We start from the raw sequence: 21091 nt of genomic DNA on the forward strand, positions 1-21091 counted from the left end.
GTCCAAAAATTTTTACTGGGTCTCAAAGTTAGTTTGAGAATGAATATCCTTTCTTTTGCTAAAGAAGTTCATCATGTGAGTGCAGTTCCAAGTTCCAGCTTTTCCAAAGCTATTTTCTCAAGAATACGCTGACGTGTTTGATAACAAACTGGGCAAACATCCAGTTGTGTATTTTATGAAGCTAAACTCCAAGATAACTCCAGTAGTCACATCAGGAAGAATTCCAGTAGCAATGCAAAACAAAGTTAAAGCTCAGTTGGATAAGATGGTGTGATTTGTCCAATCACAGCACCAACTGAATGGGTGTCGTCCATGATAGCTGCTAATAAGAAAGGCTCAGATGAAATCAGAATATGTATTGATACTAGAGATTTGAGCAAAGCACTGAAAAGACCATATCATCCAATATGTACAGTTGAATAAGTCGCAGCTCTAATATCGAATTCCACTGTATTTTCTGTTTTGGATGCAACAAGTTCATTTTGGCAAGTGATGCTTGATTGCAAATCTTCATTTCTAACTACTTTTTGTATTCTGTTTGGCAAATACACATTTCTAAGGATGCCATTTGGAATAAATTCTCCAAGTGAAGTCTTTCAGCATGCAGTGGAACAACGTTTTTTTAAGCTATCCTTGTGTCACAATAGTAGATGATCTACTAGTTGGAGGTAATGGTGAAGGAGAGAATAACAGTAACCTCAAGAAAGTTCTAGACAGAGCACGTGAAGTAAACTTAAAGCTCAGTCCTCTGAAGTGCAAATTCAGACTTCCAGAAGTTACATACATAGGTCATGTGTTTACAAGTACAGGATTAAGACCTGACCCAACCAAACAAACAGCTATTCTAGAGATGTCAGCACCAGACAATGTGCAAGGCTTACAATGTTTTCTAGGCATGGTCAACTATTTTGGCAATTTTATACCAGACTTCAGTGAGTTGACAGCAAATTTGAGAAAGCTAACATGCAAAAATGTAGCATGGTCATGGTTGGATCATCATCAGAAGGCATTTGATGACCTTAAGCAGAAAATTTCCACCCCCCACGTTAAGATACTATTATGTGAATAAGCCAGTTGGCATATTTTAACATTATTTTTAGGAACTGGTAACTCATATAATAAGTGATGTGACCATTTTTTCCATTAGGAAATAATGTTTATATAAGAGTCCTATAGTTAGTAATTATTGTTAGTACAGTGAAACTCTTCTTCAAGGTTTTTTAATATTTTTCAATATTTATTAGTCCAAATAAAACATGTACGTTTAGATATGAATGTAATATTGTTACAATCATATGCTTTCACTATGTACAAAGTCATCTCTTATTTCTAGAAATCAGATTTTTATGATATATGAAACAGCTATTGTGGTCTAATTTTGAACAATGATGGTTTTATATAACATACTTTCTGGATATTTTGATTTTAAATATGTTTAATGTATTATTTTACCTCCTTCATATAATTGCTTAATTAGTCTAATTGATAATTAATGATTGTATTATATAAGGGACGGATCTATACCAGATGATGTAAAGATTTGAGGAAGCTAACTTTAGTGAAAGCGCTTAGCTTGTCCTACTCTGTTCGTCTGACTCAAATAAAATTATTCGAATTTATTTGGGCTTGAGATGAATTCAATTGAACTATTGGACAATATCTGTAGTTGGACTTGCTACTAATGCTTATATCGGACCACTTTCTGCACTAGTGCCTAACTTTTTTACACTTGATTTATAAATAAGTTATATAACAAAAGAAAGAAAATGATACCGAACAACAAGAGAGAACTTACTCACCAGAGGAAGAATACCCTCCCAAAGCTTAAACAAGCAAATCAGAGCTCTTGTTAAGTTCACTAAAGCTAGTTATCAGACTAAATTAGCAACCCTAGCTAAAGACAAGCATAAGGCATTCTTTAGCTGTGTCTGAAACCTAAAAGGGAATGCCCAGCTGTGTGCTAAACATACAATGGACAGCAACACTCACACTGAACCTGAAGAAATTACAAACCTGCCAGCTGACAGATTTGGCAATAACTTCAACCCCCTGCCCCCACCATCCATACTCTGTAGCATTTCTGACACCAGTCCTCTATTGAGTATTTCCAAAGAAGACGTCATGCAAGCACATGCCAAGGCCAAAAATACAGCCTCTATAGGACCAGACATCCCAACATGCTTACTAAACAATCTAAAACAAGATCTAGTGGAACCACTTAGCACTGTCTTAAACCACAACCTGAGCACTGCCTTTGTGCCAGCAGAGCGAATAACAGCAACAGCAACCTATGAACCTTGCACAAAGGTGGTCCATTAAACGATCCTGGGAACTATAGGCCCATTAGTCTTACCGGCCTTATCTGCAAGGCCATGGAAAGGATCATCATGGAACTCATTAACCAGGACATAGGCAACCTTCAAACTCTTGACCCGACCCAGTTTAATTTTGTCAAGGGTGGGCTTCTTTGAGAAAGCCACCATAGTCCTGGATGAGGGGAAAGCAATACATGCCGCCTATCTTGATTTAGCCAACACATTTGACACAATTCCTCAGTCAGGGATCATTAAGAAACTCTCCCAGCTAGGGATTAATGCATATGTCCCTAGAGAAGTTGCCAACTAGCTCACCCACAGAATGCACACTGTTAAAGTTGAGGAGTCCATGCCCACCATTGGATGAGTTACCAGTGGTGTACCACAAATATCTGTCCTGGGCCCGCTTCTATTTGGAATCTATTTCTCTGAAGTCAAGGCAAAAGTAGATGGTCTGTGGCTTACCAAGTTTACAGATGACTGTAAGTTGGGTGCAGTCATAGAGTTCCCCAATAATGCTAACATATTACAGAAGGGACTGGAATAGGCAAATTACTGGCGCCAAAGCCACAGACAAAATCTAACCATATAAAATGCCTCATTATCCCCTTTGGCAAAGAAGTAGCCCCTGCTAAATACAATACAGATAGTACCCCTCTAAGCCCAAACCCAGTGGTACAAGACATGTGAACACAAGTTGATAGCAATCTAAACTTTGGTCATCATGTGTCCTTAGTGGTAATGAAAGCCTTCTACATTGCACATCTCATAAATAAGGGCACTGCACCCAATACCAAAGAGTTTATAACTCCGCTGTATTCGACCCTTATCAGACCACTAATTGACTACAATACTCCCTTCTGTATGTATCTCACCAGACATCTACAGCAACTGGAGAGACTACAGAGGTTTCTAAGCAAGAGAATCTAGGGCCTCCAAAACATGACCTACAAGGAAAGACTGCAAGCCCTGTTACTGTACTCTGTATCCTACATGCTGTTGAGAGGTGACCTGTGCCTGGCCTACAGAGCAGTCTCTGACCCTGCCCAAGTGTTGCATATCTGCAACTTACCTGCGCCAAGTGTCACTCATTCCAAGGATCTCAACCTAGCCTGTTACATTAACATGGCATGTGGGAGGGACAAATATATCTCCCAGAGACTGCCGCTCCTCCAAAATAAGCTCTCAGTGCAAGTGAAGCAGAGCTTCTCAAAGACCCCATTTAAGCGCAACTTGATAATTGGATGGTTAACTTTAAATTCAACTCGGGGGTGGCACCCCTGTCCCTCATTGACAGGGGCAGTCAGTGCTGATCATAGATGCACTCTGTTAACAATGACCACCTAACTATGGTCAACTGGGGTACATGGGTTTTTACACGGCTAGGCTTGTAAAGGCCCTAGGGCCATTAGCCTAATAACCTCCTACAAACCTATGAACAAAGGATCATTTATTGTTAAATAAAACCATAACAGAGAATTGTAAAATGGGAAAGAATTTAAGTATGGTATGTATAGAATACGAAAAGCATGTATCAGCATCCCACATTCATGGATAAAGGAATGCTTACAGATGTACAAGAAACACCCTACCTTGATCAGTTATACTACAGCAACCATGAAACAGTGGCAAACCACTTTGCGATTAAGCCATGACAACGGCAAATTATTATCTTGGGGATAAAAACTGAAAGGGGGATATTCTAGGGTGACTGTTTGTCACTGATACTATTTTGTCTTCCTCTTCACCCATTAAGCTGTTCACTTAAAAAATTAGGCTATGGTTACAATTTGCTTCCAGAAAACAATGTTGTTTAAAAAGACTTCTCATCTACTTTTTATGGAGGATTTAAAATTGCATAGTTCAGATAAGGTGTTGAAAGCACAACTGCAAGTGGTTATAACTTACAAGTTATAAGAATGTCATTTAGTCTTGATAAATGTACAAAAGCAACATTTAAAGCAGGAAGTCTGCAGCACCAAGAAAACATCACTCTGGGACAGGCATGTGATATAAAGGAACTTGAGCAGGAGGGAATGTATAAATATTTGGGGATTGATGAAGGATTGACAATAAAACCTGAACAAATGTAAATAAACTCAGTAAGGAATACTTCAGGAGGGAAAAACTAATACTGAAATCTGCCTTGACATCCAGAAGCAAGTCCAACCTATAAAACAATTTGTTTGTGTTCTTACTTACAGTTTTGGGGTGATTGGTCCCTAAAACGTATTAGATCAGTTAGACAGGAAACCAAGAAAAATGTTTCATGCTTATCAAATAATATAGAAAAATCAATTTATACCAAGAGTCCCATTCTGAATGAGGTATGGGCCTCCTTAAAACTGATTACACCTATAGATCTGCAATCGTAGGACTGCATACATGTCTGCTGACCGCACCAGGTAAAAACATGGTGGAAATTTTAAAACATGGGGAGAAGTCTAAGATGACTTAGTTTATCAGAATCATTTCAGGGTCAAGCTGGGATGGAAATCTAACCAGAAGTAAATAAAAATCAGACGGCAACTGACTGTGCCAAATACAAAGGAAAGAATATTAGCAGAAGGATCAGATAAGAAGGAAAGAAATGTGGAAAAGCCATAAATAGTGTGTCAAGTACACATATCTCCAGGAACAACCTCATGCTGACCAGGATTTAATGCACAAAGGGTTAAGGAGTGAGGAACTGAAACCAAAAGAAATGTGGAAAGCCATAAATAGTGTGTCAAGTACACATATCTCCAGGAACAACCTCATGCTGATCAGGAGTTAATGCACAACGGGTTAAGGAGTGAGAAAATGAAACCAAAAGATGAAAGGTTAATAATGGTGGCACAGGATAATGAACTACATACAAACTGGTTTACAAAGTCTACTGAAAATGTGGGAGAAACAGACAAATGCAAGTTCTGTAAAAAAAGAATGAGAAATGGCCACACAAGTTGTTGCTGCGTGGAATACACTTATGGAAGGGAACTGTATACTGAAAGGCACAATAATGTGCCACAATTGTTGCACTGGGGATTGTACACACACACACTACAATATTAAAGTAGTTGTGAAGCATTGGAAACATGAACCACAAAGCATTACAGAGATGATGAAGTGTATATCACATGGGAATCACCCATTACCAACAGTTCAAAAAATAGATGCCAGAAAACCAGATATAGTAGTCTCAGACAAAAGTGCATTGATCAATGAAACTGCTACACCCAGTGATAACAGTGTCTTACGTACAGAGACACACAGTAATAAATCCCAAAAATCACAGGCGGAAGTGAGATCAATGTGAAAGAGAGATACACCTGTAACACTGTCAGCCCAGCTAGATAGAATTTTGCAAAAAATTATATGTAATTTGTGAATAGTAATATGATTTGTATGCTTGCCATAAAAAAGAATGTAAGAAAACTGTATGTTCTGTACTGAGCTTCAAGATTGTAACCACGGTGCACCCTGCTGGAAAAGAGCAGAAATGTGTATAAATTATATGCCTATGTAAATGTATTTTTCATAGAAGAAATTGGGATATACAGAGTTAACTTGCAAAACTCCAAGAAAATAAGTGGAAAAATAAAGAGTTTGACAGTGTGTTATAAAGTCAGTTTATCTCAATCTAAGAGACAGGACGTCTAGGCTAGGGTCTTCTTTCTATTGCTGGAAACAGAGGTAATTACAGGTTTCCAAGGTAATTGTTTTACGACATCCAGCTCAGGCAAGCTTCTAACACAGACATGTTAAATATTTAAGTTCCTGCTAGCCTGGAAAACTAGGCAGAGGTCACAAGAATGATGTAACCTGAGACGATTCAGCAGTAATGTGTACTATCAATTTAAGAACCATCTCAGAGAGAAGGTCAATGCATTTTGTATCTTGTTCTGGACCTGACAACATCACCATCACTTTGCCTTGCTCTGTAAGCAAGTTGTTTAGAACACAGTTTCTCTTAGAGATAGGAATATTGCAAGGTACTGTCCTACAATGTTGTTTTAAAATATTTCCTGTGTTTCTGAACTCTGTTGTCACTGTGCTGAGTAAATGAGTATTGTCTTGTGCTTTTATTTATTATTAAATATAGTAAAACCTTTTAATTCTGGCTGATTTTGTGTAGAGATAATTTAAGCTCTTAAAGTGCTTGCATGTATTTGGTGATGCTGTACAAGCCAATCCTAAACAGCCTTGCTGTTGGACACACTTACTATTTGGATAACAGTAAAATTACACAGTAGAATCGGACATCCTTTCGTAAGGGCCTTTATGGTAGCTGATAAGTAGTGGTTGGTGGCAGTGATTTCTACCTTTAGTCTGGAGATAAGGGGGCATAGCTAGTGAACCTGTGCCAGCCTTCCCCAGGAGGGTCTGTGTGTTTGTATATTGTTCAAATCTCAAAGTGTGTGTGTGTGTGTGTGTGTGTGTGTGTGTGTGTGTGTGTGTGTGTGTGTGTGTGTGTGTGTGTGTGTGTGTGTGTCTCAGCTACTTGGGCAGGGACATGAAGCACTGGTTGGTCAGAGAGGTTGTTGGAGGTTTTGGGTTGACCACTCGGCTGAGATCTTAACCCTACAGCTGTTACAGTGGGGAGTCTTATTGAAGATCTGGAGAGAGAGGGAAAAAACAGCCCCAGACTGACTGTGATCTCTGTGTGCTCTTAAGGAAAATTGTAATTTACTGTGTGTATACTGGTTTTCCTCCCAATGTGCACGTCCCTCACTGGTGTTAGTGGTAAGGATTGAGGCTCCTTGATTAGTGGACCAGTGCACAGGCGTCACATATTAATTGGTTGGCAATGGTGGGATATCCACATCACATATTCATTTTTTGACTGTGGTGAGACAGTCACACCACATATTAACTGGCTTGTAGTGGGCTGGATATTGAATTCCTGTAGATTGTGTACAGTTATCACTGAAGGTGTACAACTCTAAATCAGCCATGCAGTGAACATTCAGAGTTCAGACCACAATGGTTTTATTTCTTTTGTTAGCTTAGTTAGTCAGGGAGAACAGGCAAGCATGTCAGCAGAGGAGTATGGCAAGCTGACAAGGAGCTAGCTGGCTGAGACGTGCCAGGCTAAAGGACTGGTGCATGGAAATCTGACTAAAGCAGACATAACTGCAGTTTTAGTCACAGCTGCAGCCGAGAATAGCAACCACTGGCCGTGGAGATGTACAACATTCAGAGAATGGACAGCTCAACCTTTCCACAGAGGACTTAAAAATCCATCTGGAGCTAAAAAGACTTGAGTTGGGAGGCCAAGCAGTTAGAAATATAAGCTGAGGAGAAGGAGAGGTAGAGGCAAAATGAAAAGGAGATGATGACTCTTCGCCAGAGTCATGGAGGTAATGGGGAAGGGAGTAACTGAACCCCAGAAGCACAAAAGGTCAGTTAATTCCTTCCACAATTTACAGAGGGGGATCATTTTGATACTTTAATTCATATGTCTGAGAGGGTATGGAAACAGTATGATGTTGCCCAAAGGCTCTGGGTACGGTTCCTGACCCCCTTACTCCATGGTAAAGCTGTAAATGTTCTATCCAAACTGTCTGATCATGACTTTTTAAATTATAATGTTGTAAAGAATTGTTTGCTAAAATTTTTTAAGCTAACACCTGAAGCTTATAGAAAAACATTTTGTGAGCATAGATGCGAGGCAGATGAAAGTGTGTGTGAATATGTTGCTGAACTAAGCACTTATTTTAATAGGTGGGTGAGTGGATGTCAGGTCAGCACTTTTGAAGGGCTGGCAGACCTTTTGGTGAGGGAACAAGCCCTTAAGCATTTTGCATGAGGACATGAGGATCTGGTTAGCTAATAGACAATGCCTTACTGTAGGTGAGTTGGGGAAGAAGGGAGACCTATACATATGCAAGCAGGGCATCCCTGCACAGGAAAGGGACACTCAGTGCTGCTGCAGGGACTAAGGGAAAAGTGCTGCTGCAGAGTCTAAGGGAAACCATGGTGGGCAGCCCAGACTGCCCTAACAGAATCCTCCAGTAGCAGGGGAAGCCACTAGTCCAGGTACACATCCAGGACCTACGGTTAAATGTTTTAAATGCAACCAGTGGGGCCATGTGGCACACAGATGTCCATGGAGGCAAGGTGGGGAACAAGGGTCTATATTAGATACTCGAATGTTTAAAAGTTCGAATCACTAAAGAACAAACGTTAGTGGTCCAACTTTTAAATGTTTGAATATATATGTTGCGTCTTTCGGCTTTTCCCGGTTAGGGGTCGCCACAGCGGAACTCCGGTCCGCTAATGATTGGCAGTAGATTTTTTTACGTGCAGAGTTGCCGGCCCTGACGCACAACCATCAATGAAGGCACGCCCATTCACGCATGTCTCCACACAGAAGACACTCTAACTGAGAATCGAACAGGACAACGTCTTACTGTGAGGCGACAACCCTACCGCAGCACCTCCACTGCAGCAAGTTTGAATATATATGAAAATTAAAAAAAAAAAAAAAACAAGTAAAAAAAAAGAAAGACTAAAGGGTGTAAGCAGGGGGGCAAGGCCCCCCTACACTCCCCATGTAGAGTCTGCCCCCCACCCACCCCCACTACTTAAATATACCAACTCCAAGATCGCACTACAGTGTAGGAAATGGGACATTTTCCATTTCCGCACTGTAGCACACTGAAATGCAATCCTGGAGTTGGTATATTTAAGTAGTGGGGGATGTGGGGGGTGCAGGGGGGCTTGCCCCCCCCCTGCTTAAACCCTTTACTTTTTCTTTTTTTTTTTTAAATATTGTTTTTATAGACATTCAAACTTTTAAAAGTTCGATCACTAAAGTTAGGTCTTTAGTGATTCGAACTTTTAAACGTTCGAGTATCTAATATAGACCCGGGAACAAAAGGAGGGAAAGCCAGTAAATGGGAATGATAAAATGCCAAAAGTAAGTTGTCTTGAGACAACACGGGTACGAAACTACCACAAGACGTTATATCCTATCTTAGTAAATGGCTAAGAGAGAGACAGTCTCTGACATAAACATTGTAAAGCCTGCAATGGTTACAGAGGAGCACTACTTGCTTGAGCAGTCTACTCCAGTCAGAGCTTTAGGAAGGACCCCATTCCGAATACCTTTGGCTAGGGTTCAACTTGACTGGGAGGGTGGAAAAGGAAGCCAGCAAGTAGGTGTGTTTGAGGATATCCCTGCAGATATCCAGGTAGGAAATAATTTTGATAATGCAGTACCATGTGTTCATGCAGTTAACACATAGTCAGGCTTGGAGACAAGCATGTGGGTCTAGTAGCCTGGAGGAGACCCAGAAAGACCGCACACTTGCAGCCAGGACTGGTGAGGTGGCTACTACAAGGAGGGAGCTACCCTGTTGCAGTGAGACTGAAGGTGAGCCATAGCTGCTTGTGGGTGCTGATGTTCCCTTGGACAGAGTGACTGCAGGGGCAGAGGTGAGTAGTAGTACCCAGACTGACAGTGAGGCACCGCTGTCAGAGGATATCAGACTTCCTGTGGACGGGGAGCTGGGAAGAGTTACAAAGACAGAGTTGAGACAAGCTCAGCTCTCAGTCTCTACATTACAAGCCCTGAGACCGGTAGCTAGTGAAGCACCTGATTCTCAAGGGTAAGGGAATCTGTATACCGGGACAAAGGATTACTGTACAGAGAGTGGACCCCTGAGGGTGGGCTAGAGGGTGAGAGGATACAGCTGTTGGTAGTGCCTACAGCCATAGCCCATAATATTCCCTTTGCAGGTCACATGGGCATAAAACGTACAAAGAGATGTATTGTGCAGAACTTCTATTGGCCTGGAATTTCCAGAGATATAACAGGGTACTGAAGGTCCTGTGAGCAGTGCCAAAAGGTAGGCAAGGCAGGAGACAAGGTGAAACCTCCTTTGATGGCTTTGCCTTTGACTGAGGAGCCATTTTAGAGAGTAGCTATGGATATTGTGGGGCCTCTCAGTACCCCAGGTTCCACAGGGAAGACGTATATCGTAGTGGTAGTAGATTATGCTACAAGATACCCTGAGGCAGAGGCCCTGTCCTCCATTAAGGCAGAAAAGGTGGCAAATGTTTTGTTTGCAGCAGGTGGGTTTCCCAAAAGAAATACTGACTGACAGAGGTGCCAATTTCATATCAGACCTGCTGGCTCGTCTGTGGAAGTACTGTGGGTTGAAGCACCTCAAGACCACCCCCTACCATCTCCAGACTAATGTTCTTGTTGAGAGGTTAAACTCTTCACTCAAGTCCATGCTATGGGCATTTGCAGACCAGTCTAAGAGGGAGTGGGACAAATATTTGCCCTATCTGTTTACTTACAGAGAGGTTTCCCAGGAATCCATAGGTTTTTTACCCTCTGAGTTGCTATATGGGCATAGGGTCAGAGGGCCTCTAGATTTAATTTGAGATGATTGGGAGGGTGTGTGTGAATCCCACAAGAAGTCTGTTCTGGCACATGTCCTAAACCTAAGGACAAGGCTCAGGAAACTCATGGGCTTGGCGTAAGAAAACCTGGCAGAAGCCCAACAGCAGAAAAAGGTCTGGTATGACAGGAATGCTTGAGCTAGAGAGTATGTTGTAGGGCAACAGGTAATGGTTCTCATTCCTGTCAGACACAACAAATTGCAGGCAGCTTGGGGAGGACCCTACAAGGTGGTAAGGAAGGTTAGTGATGTTAACTACATGGTAGAACTGCTAGGCAGGAGGCAGGGGCACAAACTGTACCATGTTAACATGATGAAACCTTACCATGATTGGGAGGGCCTTGTGCTGAGTATCTGCAGTAGATTGCAGGAGGAGTCTGAGGGGGATCTGTTGACTGATCTCCTCAGTGAGACTCAGACTGACACCTCAGTGGAAGTTGGCAGCAATGTCCCAGTGGCTATCCACTACCCAGGTTCGAGAAATTCGAACAGTGTTACAGGAGTTTGGGGACATTTTCACTGGGAAACCAGGTGCACCCACCTGGTGTAACACCATGTGGATACAGGACCCCAAAGGCCTATTATGCAAGTCCCTTGTAGGGTGCCTGAGAGAGTCAAACAGACTCTGAGGGAGGAGATACTGGAAATGTTGGAGCTAGGGGTAATTCAGAAGTCCAGCAGTCCCTGGGCATCCCCAATGGTGCTGGTACCAAAGAAGGATGACAGCACTAGGTTCTTTGTGGACTACAGGAAATTAAATAGTCACACAGACTGAGATGCTTAACCCATGCCTAGGACAGATGCAGCCCTAGAGCAGCTGGGTGGGGCTAAGTATCTTATCACCATTGATCCTACCAAGGATTCCTGGCAGGTGCCCTTGATTCCCAGTGCTAGGAAGAAGTCAGCCTTTATGACTTCTTTTGGCTTGTATGAGTTCACGAATATGCCCTTTGGGATGAAAAATTCCCCAGTGACTTTCCAGAGGTTGGTATATCATATCCTAGCAGGAGCAGGTGATATTGCCCTTGCTTACCTAGATGATATTGCCATCTACAGCCATTACTGGCAAGAGCACCTTCAGCATGTCAGGGAGGTGCTGGGTAGACTACAGAGTGCAGGGCTGACCATTAAGCCCAGCAAATGTCAGGTGGGTATAGCAGAGGTCTCCTACCTGGGACATAGAGTGAGGAGCCAAAGTGGAAGCCATTCAGGCTTGGCCTGCACCGGCTACCAAAAAGCAGGTGAGGGCATTCTTAGGGACAGCAGGATACTACCGAATGTTCATCCCCAGTTACAGTACCATATCTGCTCCCCCTCACAGACCTCACAATGAAGAACAGGCCAGATAAGGTAGTGTGGACCCTAGCATGTGAGCAGGCATTCCCAAAGCTTAAAGAAGCTTTTGGAGGATCCCCTGTGTTAGCCAATCCAGATTACAGCAAAGAATTTGTTGTGCAGGTGGATGCTTCGAACCATGGGGTGGGGACTGTACTTAGCCAGATTTCTTCAGAGGGAGAAGAGCACCCAGTGGTACATCTCAATCATAGGCTCCAAATAAGGAGGAATGCTATGCAGCTGTAGAAAAGGAATGTCTATCCATAGTGTGGGCACTGCAGAAAGTTCAGCCTTATCTGTATGGAAGGAAATTCACTGTAGTTACAGATCACAATCCCGTAACATGGTTACATCAAGCTAGCCAGCAAAATTCCAAGTTGCTAAGGTGGAATCTGGGGTTGCAAGCATATGATATGTCAGTGCAGCACTGCAGTGGGATTAGCAATGCCAATGCAGATGGGCTCTCAAGACAGGGAATGGGGTAAGGTATTCCCAGACAGGCTCAACCCTCTCAAGCAAATTTCTCAAGGGACACTTGAAAAACTAGCTTGAGTTCTTGTTGGGGAGAAATGTGACACTGGCAGCCCAGTTAGACAGAATTTTGTAAATAATTCTGTGTCATTTGTGAATAGTAATATGATTTGTATGCTTGCCTTAAAAAATGTAGGAAAACTATATGTTCTGTACTGAGCTTCAAGATTGTAACCACAATGCACCCTGCTGGAAAAGAGCTGAAATGTATATAAACTCTATGCCTATGTAAATGTATGTTTCATAGTAGAAATTGGGATATACAGAGTTAACTTGCAAAACTCTAAGAAAATATGTTGAAAAGTAAAGAGTATTACAGTGTGTTATAAAGTCAGTTCATCAGAAGCTAAGAGACACAATGTCCAGGCTAGGGGCTTCTTTCTATTGTCTGGAAACAGAGGTAATTACAGGTTTCCAAGGTAATTGTTTTATGACTTCAAGTTCAGTCAAGCTTCTAAGGAAGAATTGTCAGCATCTGAGAGATAAGTATTTTTAAATGAGACATGTTAAAATTTAAGTTTCTGCTAGCCTGGGAAACTAGGCAGAAGTGACAAAAATTATGTAATCTGAGATGATTCAGCAGTAATGTATATTATCAATTTAAGAACTATCTCAGAAAGAAAGTCAGAGCATTGTGTATCTTGTTCTGGATCTGACAACATCACCAACACTTTGCCTTGCTCTGTAAGCAAGTTATTTGGAACACAGTTTCTCTTAGATATATATAGGAATATAGCAAGAGTAGCCTAGATGTTTTCTATATTTATGTGATACTGTCCTACAATGTTGTTTTAAAATATTTCCTGTGTTTCTGAACATTATTGTCACTGTGCCGAGTTAATGAGTATTGTCTTGTGCTTTTATTTATTATTAAATATATTAAAACCTTTTAATTGTGGCTGATTTTGTGTAGAGATAATTTAAGCTGCTGGGTGCTTGCATGTATTTGGTGATACCGTACAAGCCACTCCTAAAATAGCTTTGCTGTTGGTCACACTTACTATTTGGATAACAGTAACATTATACAGTAGAATTGGACACCCTTTGGTAAGGGCCTTTATGGTAGCTGAGAAGTAATGGTTGGTGGGAGTTATTTCAACCTTACAGTCTGGAGAGAAGTGGGCATAGCTAGTGAATCTGTGCCAGCCTTCCCCAGGAGTGTCTGTGTGTTTGTATATAATTAAAATCTCAAAGTGTGTGTGTGTGTGTGTGTGTGTGTGTGTGTGTGTGTGTGTGTGTGTGTGTGTGTGTGTGTGTGTGTGTGTGTGTGTGTGTGTGTGTGTGTGTGTGTGTGTGTGTGTGTGTGTGTGTGTGTGTGTCTGTGTGTGTGTGTGTGTCTGTGTGAGAGAGAGAGAGAGTGTGTGTGTGTGTGTGTGTGTGTGTGTGTATGTGTGTGTGTGTGTGTGTGTGTGTGTGTGTGTGTGTGTCAGCTCCTTGGGCAAGACACAAAGCAATGGTTGGACAGGGAGGGTGCTGGAGGTTTTGGCTTGATCACTTGGCTGAGACCTTAACCCTATAGCTGTGCCAGTGGGGAGTCTTATTGGGGATCTGGAGAGAGAGGAAGAAACCAGCCCCAGACTGACTGTGATCTCTGTGTGCTCTTAAGGGAAATTGTACTTTACTGTATGTATTCTGGTTATCCTACCAATGTGCAAGTCCCTCACTCATGCTAGTAGCAAGGATTGAGTCTTTTTGATTACTGGGACAGTGCACAGGCATCACAACACCAATAGTTCTAACAGTAGTAGGAGCAACAGCTCATTAAGAATTTATAATTGTGCTTGGATATGGTACCAATACATGTAACTTCATTACAGAAGGAGTCAGTTCTGGGCACACTGTAGGTGCTGCATAGAACATTTTTTGCCAACATCTAAGAGTGAAACAGCACTACTTTCATGAACTTTAATCATGCCTTGAATTAGGCAAGGGGTCCATTCCCATCATGGTATTACAAACCCAAAAGACGTGGACAAATGGAATAGAGTCAAAAAGAGATTTTTGATATACTCCTACCACCCCCCCATAGGACAGAAAGCCTAGTGCAGTGCTTACCACTTTAAAGCCAGTGAGAGAGTAGGGCTCTGCAAACCTGTGCCATCATGCTACTATGTATATCCAGTCCTCGTGGGCCTAGTCCAACTCCTCCCTGAAGGATGGTGGGGCCATTGTTGCCCTCCAATTCCCATCCTTCTTTAGTTCCTTTAGTGCTCTGGCATCTAGTAAAACCTGTGCTTCCCAAGGCATAATCCCTCTATGCCACATCATCAGCATCTGAAGCATTTACATTCGATCATAGTGAACATAAGCTATCTAAAGTAAACAAAGGCCATTTACCTTCGATCATAGTGAACACAATCGATCTAAAGTAAACAAAGGTCACTGTGTCTGTGGAAGCAGTGGCAGTGCTGATGTGTTGTAACAGCATCTGAAGTGTTTACATTTGATCATAGTGAACACAAGATATCTAATGTAAACAAAGGCCACGGTGTCTGTTGTAACAGCTGCTACAACCACTCCTGTTGTGACAAGAATGTGAACCTTTCCCTGCTCTATGTACTGCAGGGACATGTACGTTAGAGCAGTGCCTGAAGCAGACATTATTGTGCTGCTGTTGTGTAACAGTTTTAGCTTTATATGGTGAAACATGGAGAAATAAAAATGGTTATTTTGCCCCATATGGATGTGTACAAACTGTTGGAATAGCTAGGGGAGTCACAGGTTGTGCTTTCTTCATACCAAACTGGTGCTAGCACACTTTGTAAATGTGATGTAATATAATTTGTGTAAACAGTGTTATCACACAGTACCCTTCTTTTAACAGTGTTAACACTCTTACTTGTACCACATATTTCATTTGTTTATGTCTTTGGCATCAGCTGCCTGCTTGGTGCACAGTCATGTATTATTTCTGCAGCCCTGATTTTCTAGTTATCTCTGAAATGGAAGTGGGTCTTTTTCCCTGCACTCCTGTGTATATGGACCTTACATGATACGTCTCTGAATTTCACCCACAGATAACAGACTTCTCAGTACATCAAAGCACACTACATGCTGTGCAGTAGGATCTTTTCAAGAAAGCATTTTAATGCAGGATTGTGTAGTTAACAAGTCCTCATTTTACAGCTGGCCATAGCTTTTGCTAAATCTCTAAGCATTCATCTCAGTGTTCAGAAGATTTGCAAATTCTGACTATAACCAAGTATGTACTAAAGTTACCACAGCCTGTCTAAAAGTGGTAAACTATTTATAAACTATGTAAATTAGTACGTACAAAGTTTCAAAATGTTTTCACTCTGTTTCCCACATTAACAAGCATCTTCCAGTTGTAGTGCTGTTCTATGTTTAGCTTACATTTCACATTTACCAGTTGTTGGAGCTGTACATCTGAGCTCTTTTCTTTTCAGTAATTCTAGTGTCGATCTTGCTTAACTTACATCTGTTAATTACTACTACTTAGGCAAATGTGCTGTTAAGCCTTATTGGCCAAACTGGACAGAATTTTACTACCTGGAATACAACCCATGTGATATATGCTACTGCAGAAATGATACCCCTCACGAAGACAGTGCAGCTTCATAAGGGTAACCATCCTTCACTCTTCAGTGGTGGAACTCAAGCTGCATTTTTCAGAGACTCCTGCAATGGCGGACACATTACTTATTTTATATACACAACCAAAAATAAAAAAGAAGAATCCAAATGATACGACCAGGTGAAAAATCCAACACTATTTATTAATCTCTCTCTAGCGCCTCGGCTTACGCCTTCAAGGAGAAGGCGTAAGCCGAGGCGCTAGAGAGAGATTAATAAATAGTGTTGGATTTTTCACATTACTTATTTTGCACTGCTTTAATATTTACCTTATAAACTTTGGAAAATTCACCTGAAAAACACAGTAAAATAGAAAATAATCACTGTCTCTACAGTGACATGTACTGTATAATACATAACATAATCACTGTCTCTACAGTGACATGTACTGTATAATACATAACATAATCACTGTCTCTACAGTGACATGTACTGTATAATACATAACCTCTGTCTCTACAGTGACATGTACTGTATAATACATAACCTCTGTCTCTACAGTGACATGTACTGTATAATACATAACCTCTGTCTCTACAGTGACATGTACTGTATAATACATAACCTCTGTCTCTACAGTGACATGTATTGTATAATACATAAAATAATCACTGTCTCTACAGTGACATGTATTGTATAATACATAAAATAATCACTGTCTCTACAGTGACATGTACTGTATAATACATAAAATAATCACTGTCTCTACAGTGACATGTATTGTATAATACATAAAATAATCACTGTCTCTACAGTGACATGTACTGTATAATACATAACATAATCACTGTCTCTACAGTGACATGTACTGTATAATACATAACATAATCACTGTCTCTACAGTGACATGTACTGTATAATACATAACCTCTGTCTCTACAGTGACATGTACTGTATAATACATAACCTCTGTCTCTACAATGACATGTATTGTATAATACATAAAATAATCACTGTCTCTACAGTGACGTACTGTATAATACATAACATAATCACTGTCTCTACAGTGACATGTACTGTATAATACATAACCTCTGTCTCTACAGTGACATGTACTGTATAATACATAACCTCTGTCTCTACAATGACATGTATTGTATAATACATAAAATAATCACTGTCTCTACAGTGACATGTATTGTATAATACATAAAATAATCACTGTCTCTACAGTGACATGTACTGTATAATACATAACCTCTGTCTCTACAATGACATGTATTGTATAATACATAAAATAATCACTGTCTCTACAGTGACATGTATTGTATAATACATAAAATAATCACTGTCTCTACACTGACATGTACTGATTTTTGTCTAATACAAGCACTTCACTCTTTTTTGTCATTATGAATTGAAGATTGCACTGGTCAATGTGAAGGCACAATCAAGCCCCCACTTAAGCAACCAACCATTTCCCTAAAAGTTGTTAATGCACTCTAGACTGTATGTCCTTGGAGCCAAGTATATTAAAGCAAGGATGTGCAGGAGTGAAGCCCCCTCCATGGCAGTATGGAAAATAGACCCCCCTCAGAGCTAAAGTCTTTAACTTTAGCTGTTTGGTTCCAACCTTCATAGAAGCAGTCACTTAAGCATTCCATATCCCAGTGTGGATTATACAGCAGGTCTGGAACAAGTAACATCAGGGTGTAAGGCAGTGTAAAATGGATCCTGGCCTTTGCAGCACACAGAATGACTCTGAGGAATTTTCAGATGGTTTACAAGTTGAGTACACCCACAACTTACTAATGACTACACAGATCACATCCTTCTTAAAGTACTGCTTATACAAAAGTGTACTTTACACAGACTCAGGCTTCAGCACCATATCTGATGCAAAGACAACTACAATTATTTGTAGGTAATGCAAGTAGTTTATATTTTTAAAATAATGTTAAATGAATGTATTGTGCTTGAAATGTTAACGCTATTTACTTGACTTAACTTTTACAAATCACATTCACAAAGACAGATAACATGGAAGGAAAACCGCATTAGTGCCTACAAATTGCTTTCTGACTTAAAATATGACTCCACTTGGGTATTGAAATGTTTCACTTTTCCTAAACATAACACAGACATGGTAATGCTATATAACAATATAACACCAGATTTTGTGCAGTGCTCACTGTTAACTAATAACATACTTACACCATAAAATGATGTATGAAGCAGACTGAACGACATGCCTGGTGCCTCATTTACTCTTGTCACAGACTACTTCCATTCAAGACATCTGCAACACATCACTGTCCGTTTACTTACCTGTATGTCTCCAAGTTCCTTTTCTTTACAGACTACTTCCATTCAAGACATCTGCAACACATCACTGTCCGTTTACTTACCTGTAGGTCTCCAAGTTCCTTTTCTTTCTTGTTTACCAAGTTTCTGAGATCATTAGGTTTGGATTCAAGAACTGATAAGGATACTTGGATTTTGTCCTATAAATATAAAAATGAAAAAAAAAAAAAAAAAAAAAAACATAAACAAAAAGAATATAGACTGCAAAAATATCATAACAACTTTCCATACTTGTGGAATGTAAATAAGGAGACAGCAAATTTACTTAATGTCTTTGCAAAGAATAAACATATTGACACGCACAGAGACTGTACACTGTAGCTGAAGATACAACCGTGAACAGACAGTTAAATCATTGTGTGTTACTTGCACAATATTCCGCGGAACAGGATTGGCACATTTTATAGTCCCAAGTTTAAAAGAGAGTGGACGAATAAAGCCAGAAAATGGAAGTCTGCACTGTCATGCAAAGAAATGAAATGGGAGACAAACCACAAGGAATATAAACAATGACTATCCTTATAGCCAAAGATTAACAATTTTTTGCTACCTAATGAATGGTTTACAGAGACTAACAATTCTACTTCCTATTTCCCTCCATGATTCCCTAATACATCTCAATGATGCAAATCTGAATGCCAACACAGTATTCTATTCTATGCTTATCTTTTTGTAAAACTGATTTCCTTATATTACATATAAGCAGATACCTCTCCAAATTCAAATGGCACCGTTAGGTTTACCCCGGGAATCATCTCTGTGTCACTACTGGACAGAGGCACAACAAACTAATGGGCACAGTATTTCTAACATAAGGGGCAGCGTAAGCCACATAACTTTGGGCTAGGCTTATAAATGCCCTAGGGCAGTTAGCCTAGTATAAACCTATGAACCTATGAACCTCCACGATCTTTCACATAGTTTATTATAAAATAAATGTAACAAATATGAATAAAGGCAAAAAATAAGACACACAGTCCACAGAAAGCCAGTAACGGCATGATCTGTTTTGTTACTGGGTCAAGGAGGGTAAAAAAGGTTTATATACCAGAAAAGAGGAATGGAAAAACAGGGCTAGTAAGGCTCATGGAGGGATTTGTCAGAGGGGGGTAAGGATGGTAAAAAAAGGGTTTATATACCAGAAAACAGGAATGGAAGAGCTAGTGTACAGCTCAGTAAGGACAAGCAGGAGATAACAGAATACAGACAGAACCAGAAATTAATACTTTATCTTGTTTTTCATGAACAGATGGAAAAGCACCCCATTACATAGGACAGCAGTGGACGAGTACCCAATTAAACCGGAAAAACATATACAGAGAAGTGACTGCCCAAAGGCAGGATACATATGGGAATCAGATGGACCATCTTCCTGGCCAGAGTGCTGGTAGATCTGCTGATAGGGATCTTCAACAGATTACTAGCTAGTGTGGAGTTAGTTGAAGACCACTTCACAGCAAAACAAAATTGGGGATCCACAAGCATGCTAGGCTAACTGTAGTTGCAGGCAAAGTCATCCAGAGAATCTCAAGGGAAAGACTGGACATTTCATGCAGGGCAACATTATCCAGGACAACAACTAACATTAATCCAAGGCTGAAGGAATAGCCAGTACAACTTGATTTGTTTTTTATAACTAGGTTATAGGAAAGCCTGACAGGAGAGAATTGGGAGATGATGTCTCCCTGAGTTAATCGAGGTTTCTGACTTGGTCTTCCAGAGACAGCAGCAAGGGTGCTATGTGGACATATAAAGACTGGGGTGAAATAGACTGAGGAACTAAACTGCAGCATGACTGAAAAGGTGAACACAGAGTGTTGCGGTTAGAAGGGTGCTGTCAGTCGTGAATAAGGAACATGACTCATGGAGTACTGTATGGGTCAGTACTGGATCCAGTGCTGTACAGTGGGTTTGTTTAACACATAGTGAAGGGAATACACAAAGCTCTCGAGTATCACCAGTTTTCTACAATATCTCTAACTTTGGCTCAAAAAATGTCTGCTTTTCTAGTAAATCTCTAAGGATTTATAACATTTACTTATTTTTATTAATTTTACATTAGTTAACTGGGGAAGTCCGACTGGGCACAGATCATTTTTCATTTGAGGCCCAAGGAGAAAAATCTCCAGTTATCAATATAGAAATAATACAAAAGATAAAAAATACATGGAAGAAATAATAGCAGTTCTCACAAAAACAACTGCAAACTGTTGTCAAGTACAGTTCCTGGAAAGTATACATTTATATTTAAAGCGTAGTTATAACAATTCAGTGACGGAGAGAAAATACTATTCATTACAACTGAAGACCAATACAACTACCAAAAAAAGGAAAAATTCAGAAGGAATTTCTAGCTACAGAGGTAGGAGAAATGTCAATAATGTAATACAAAACTCTAATGTAATTCTTATTACTAAAAAATGCAAGTTGATGCAAAACCTTTTATTCTATAACTTTCAAAGTGAATCAGAGTAGATGCAAAACCTTTTATTCTATAAACTTACAAAGTAAATCAGAGTAAATGCAAAACGTTTTAGTCTATAAACTTTCAAAGTGAATCAGAGTAGATGTAAAACCTTTTATTCTATAAGCTTTCAAAGTGAATCAGAGTAGATG

General features: G+C 40.3%; 1 protein-coding gene across 1 annotated transcript in view; it reads right to left on the reverse strand.

The window, feature by feature from the left end:
- Positions 1 to 21091, reverse strand: part of LOC122813955 (zinc finger protein 383-like) — a 133809-nt gene that overhangs the window by 103765 nt on the left and 8953 nt on the right. Inside the window, exon 2 of the mRNA XM_044086500.1 lies at positions 18520 to 18615. Within this exon, the coding sequence (XP_043942435.1) occupies positions 18520 to 18615 (96 nt within the window). The remainder of the gene's footprint in view (positions 1 to 18519; positions 18616 to 21091) is intronic.

This window comes from Protopterus annectens, chromosome 10.part0 (genome assembly GCF_019279795.1).
Source record: "Protopterus annectens isolate FY-2018-M chromosome 10.part0, PAN1.0, whole genome shotgun sequence".
Taxonomy (NCBI): domain Eukaryota; kingdom Metazoa; phylum Chordata; order Ceratodontiformes; family Protopteridae; genus Protopterus; species Protopterus annectens.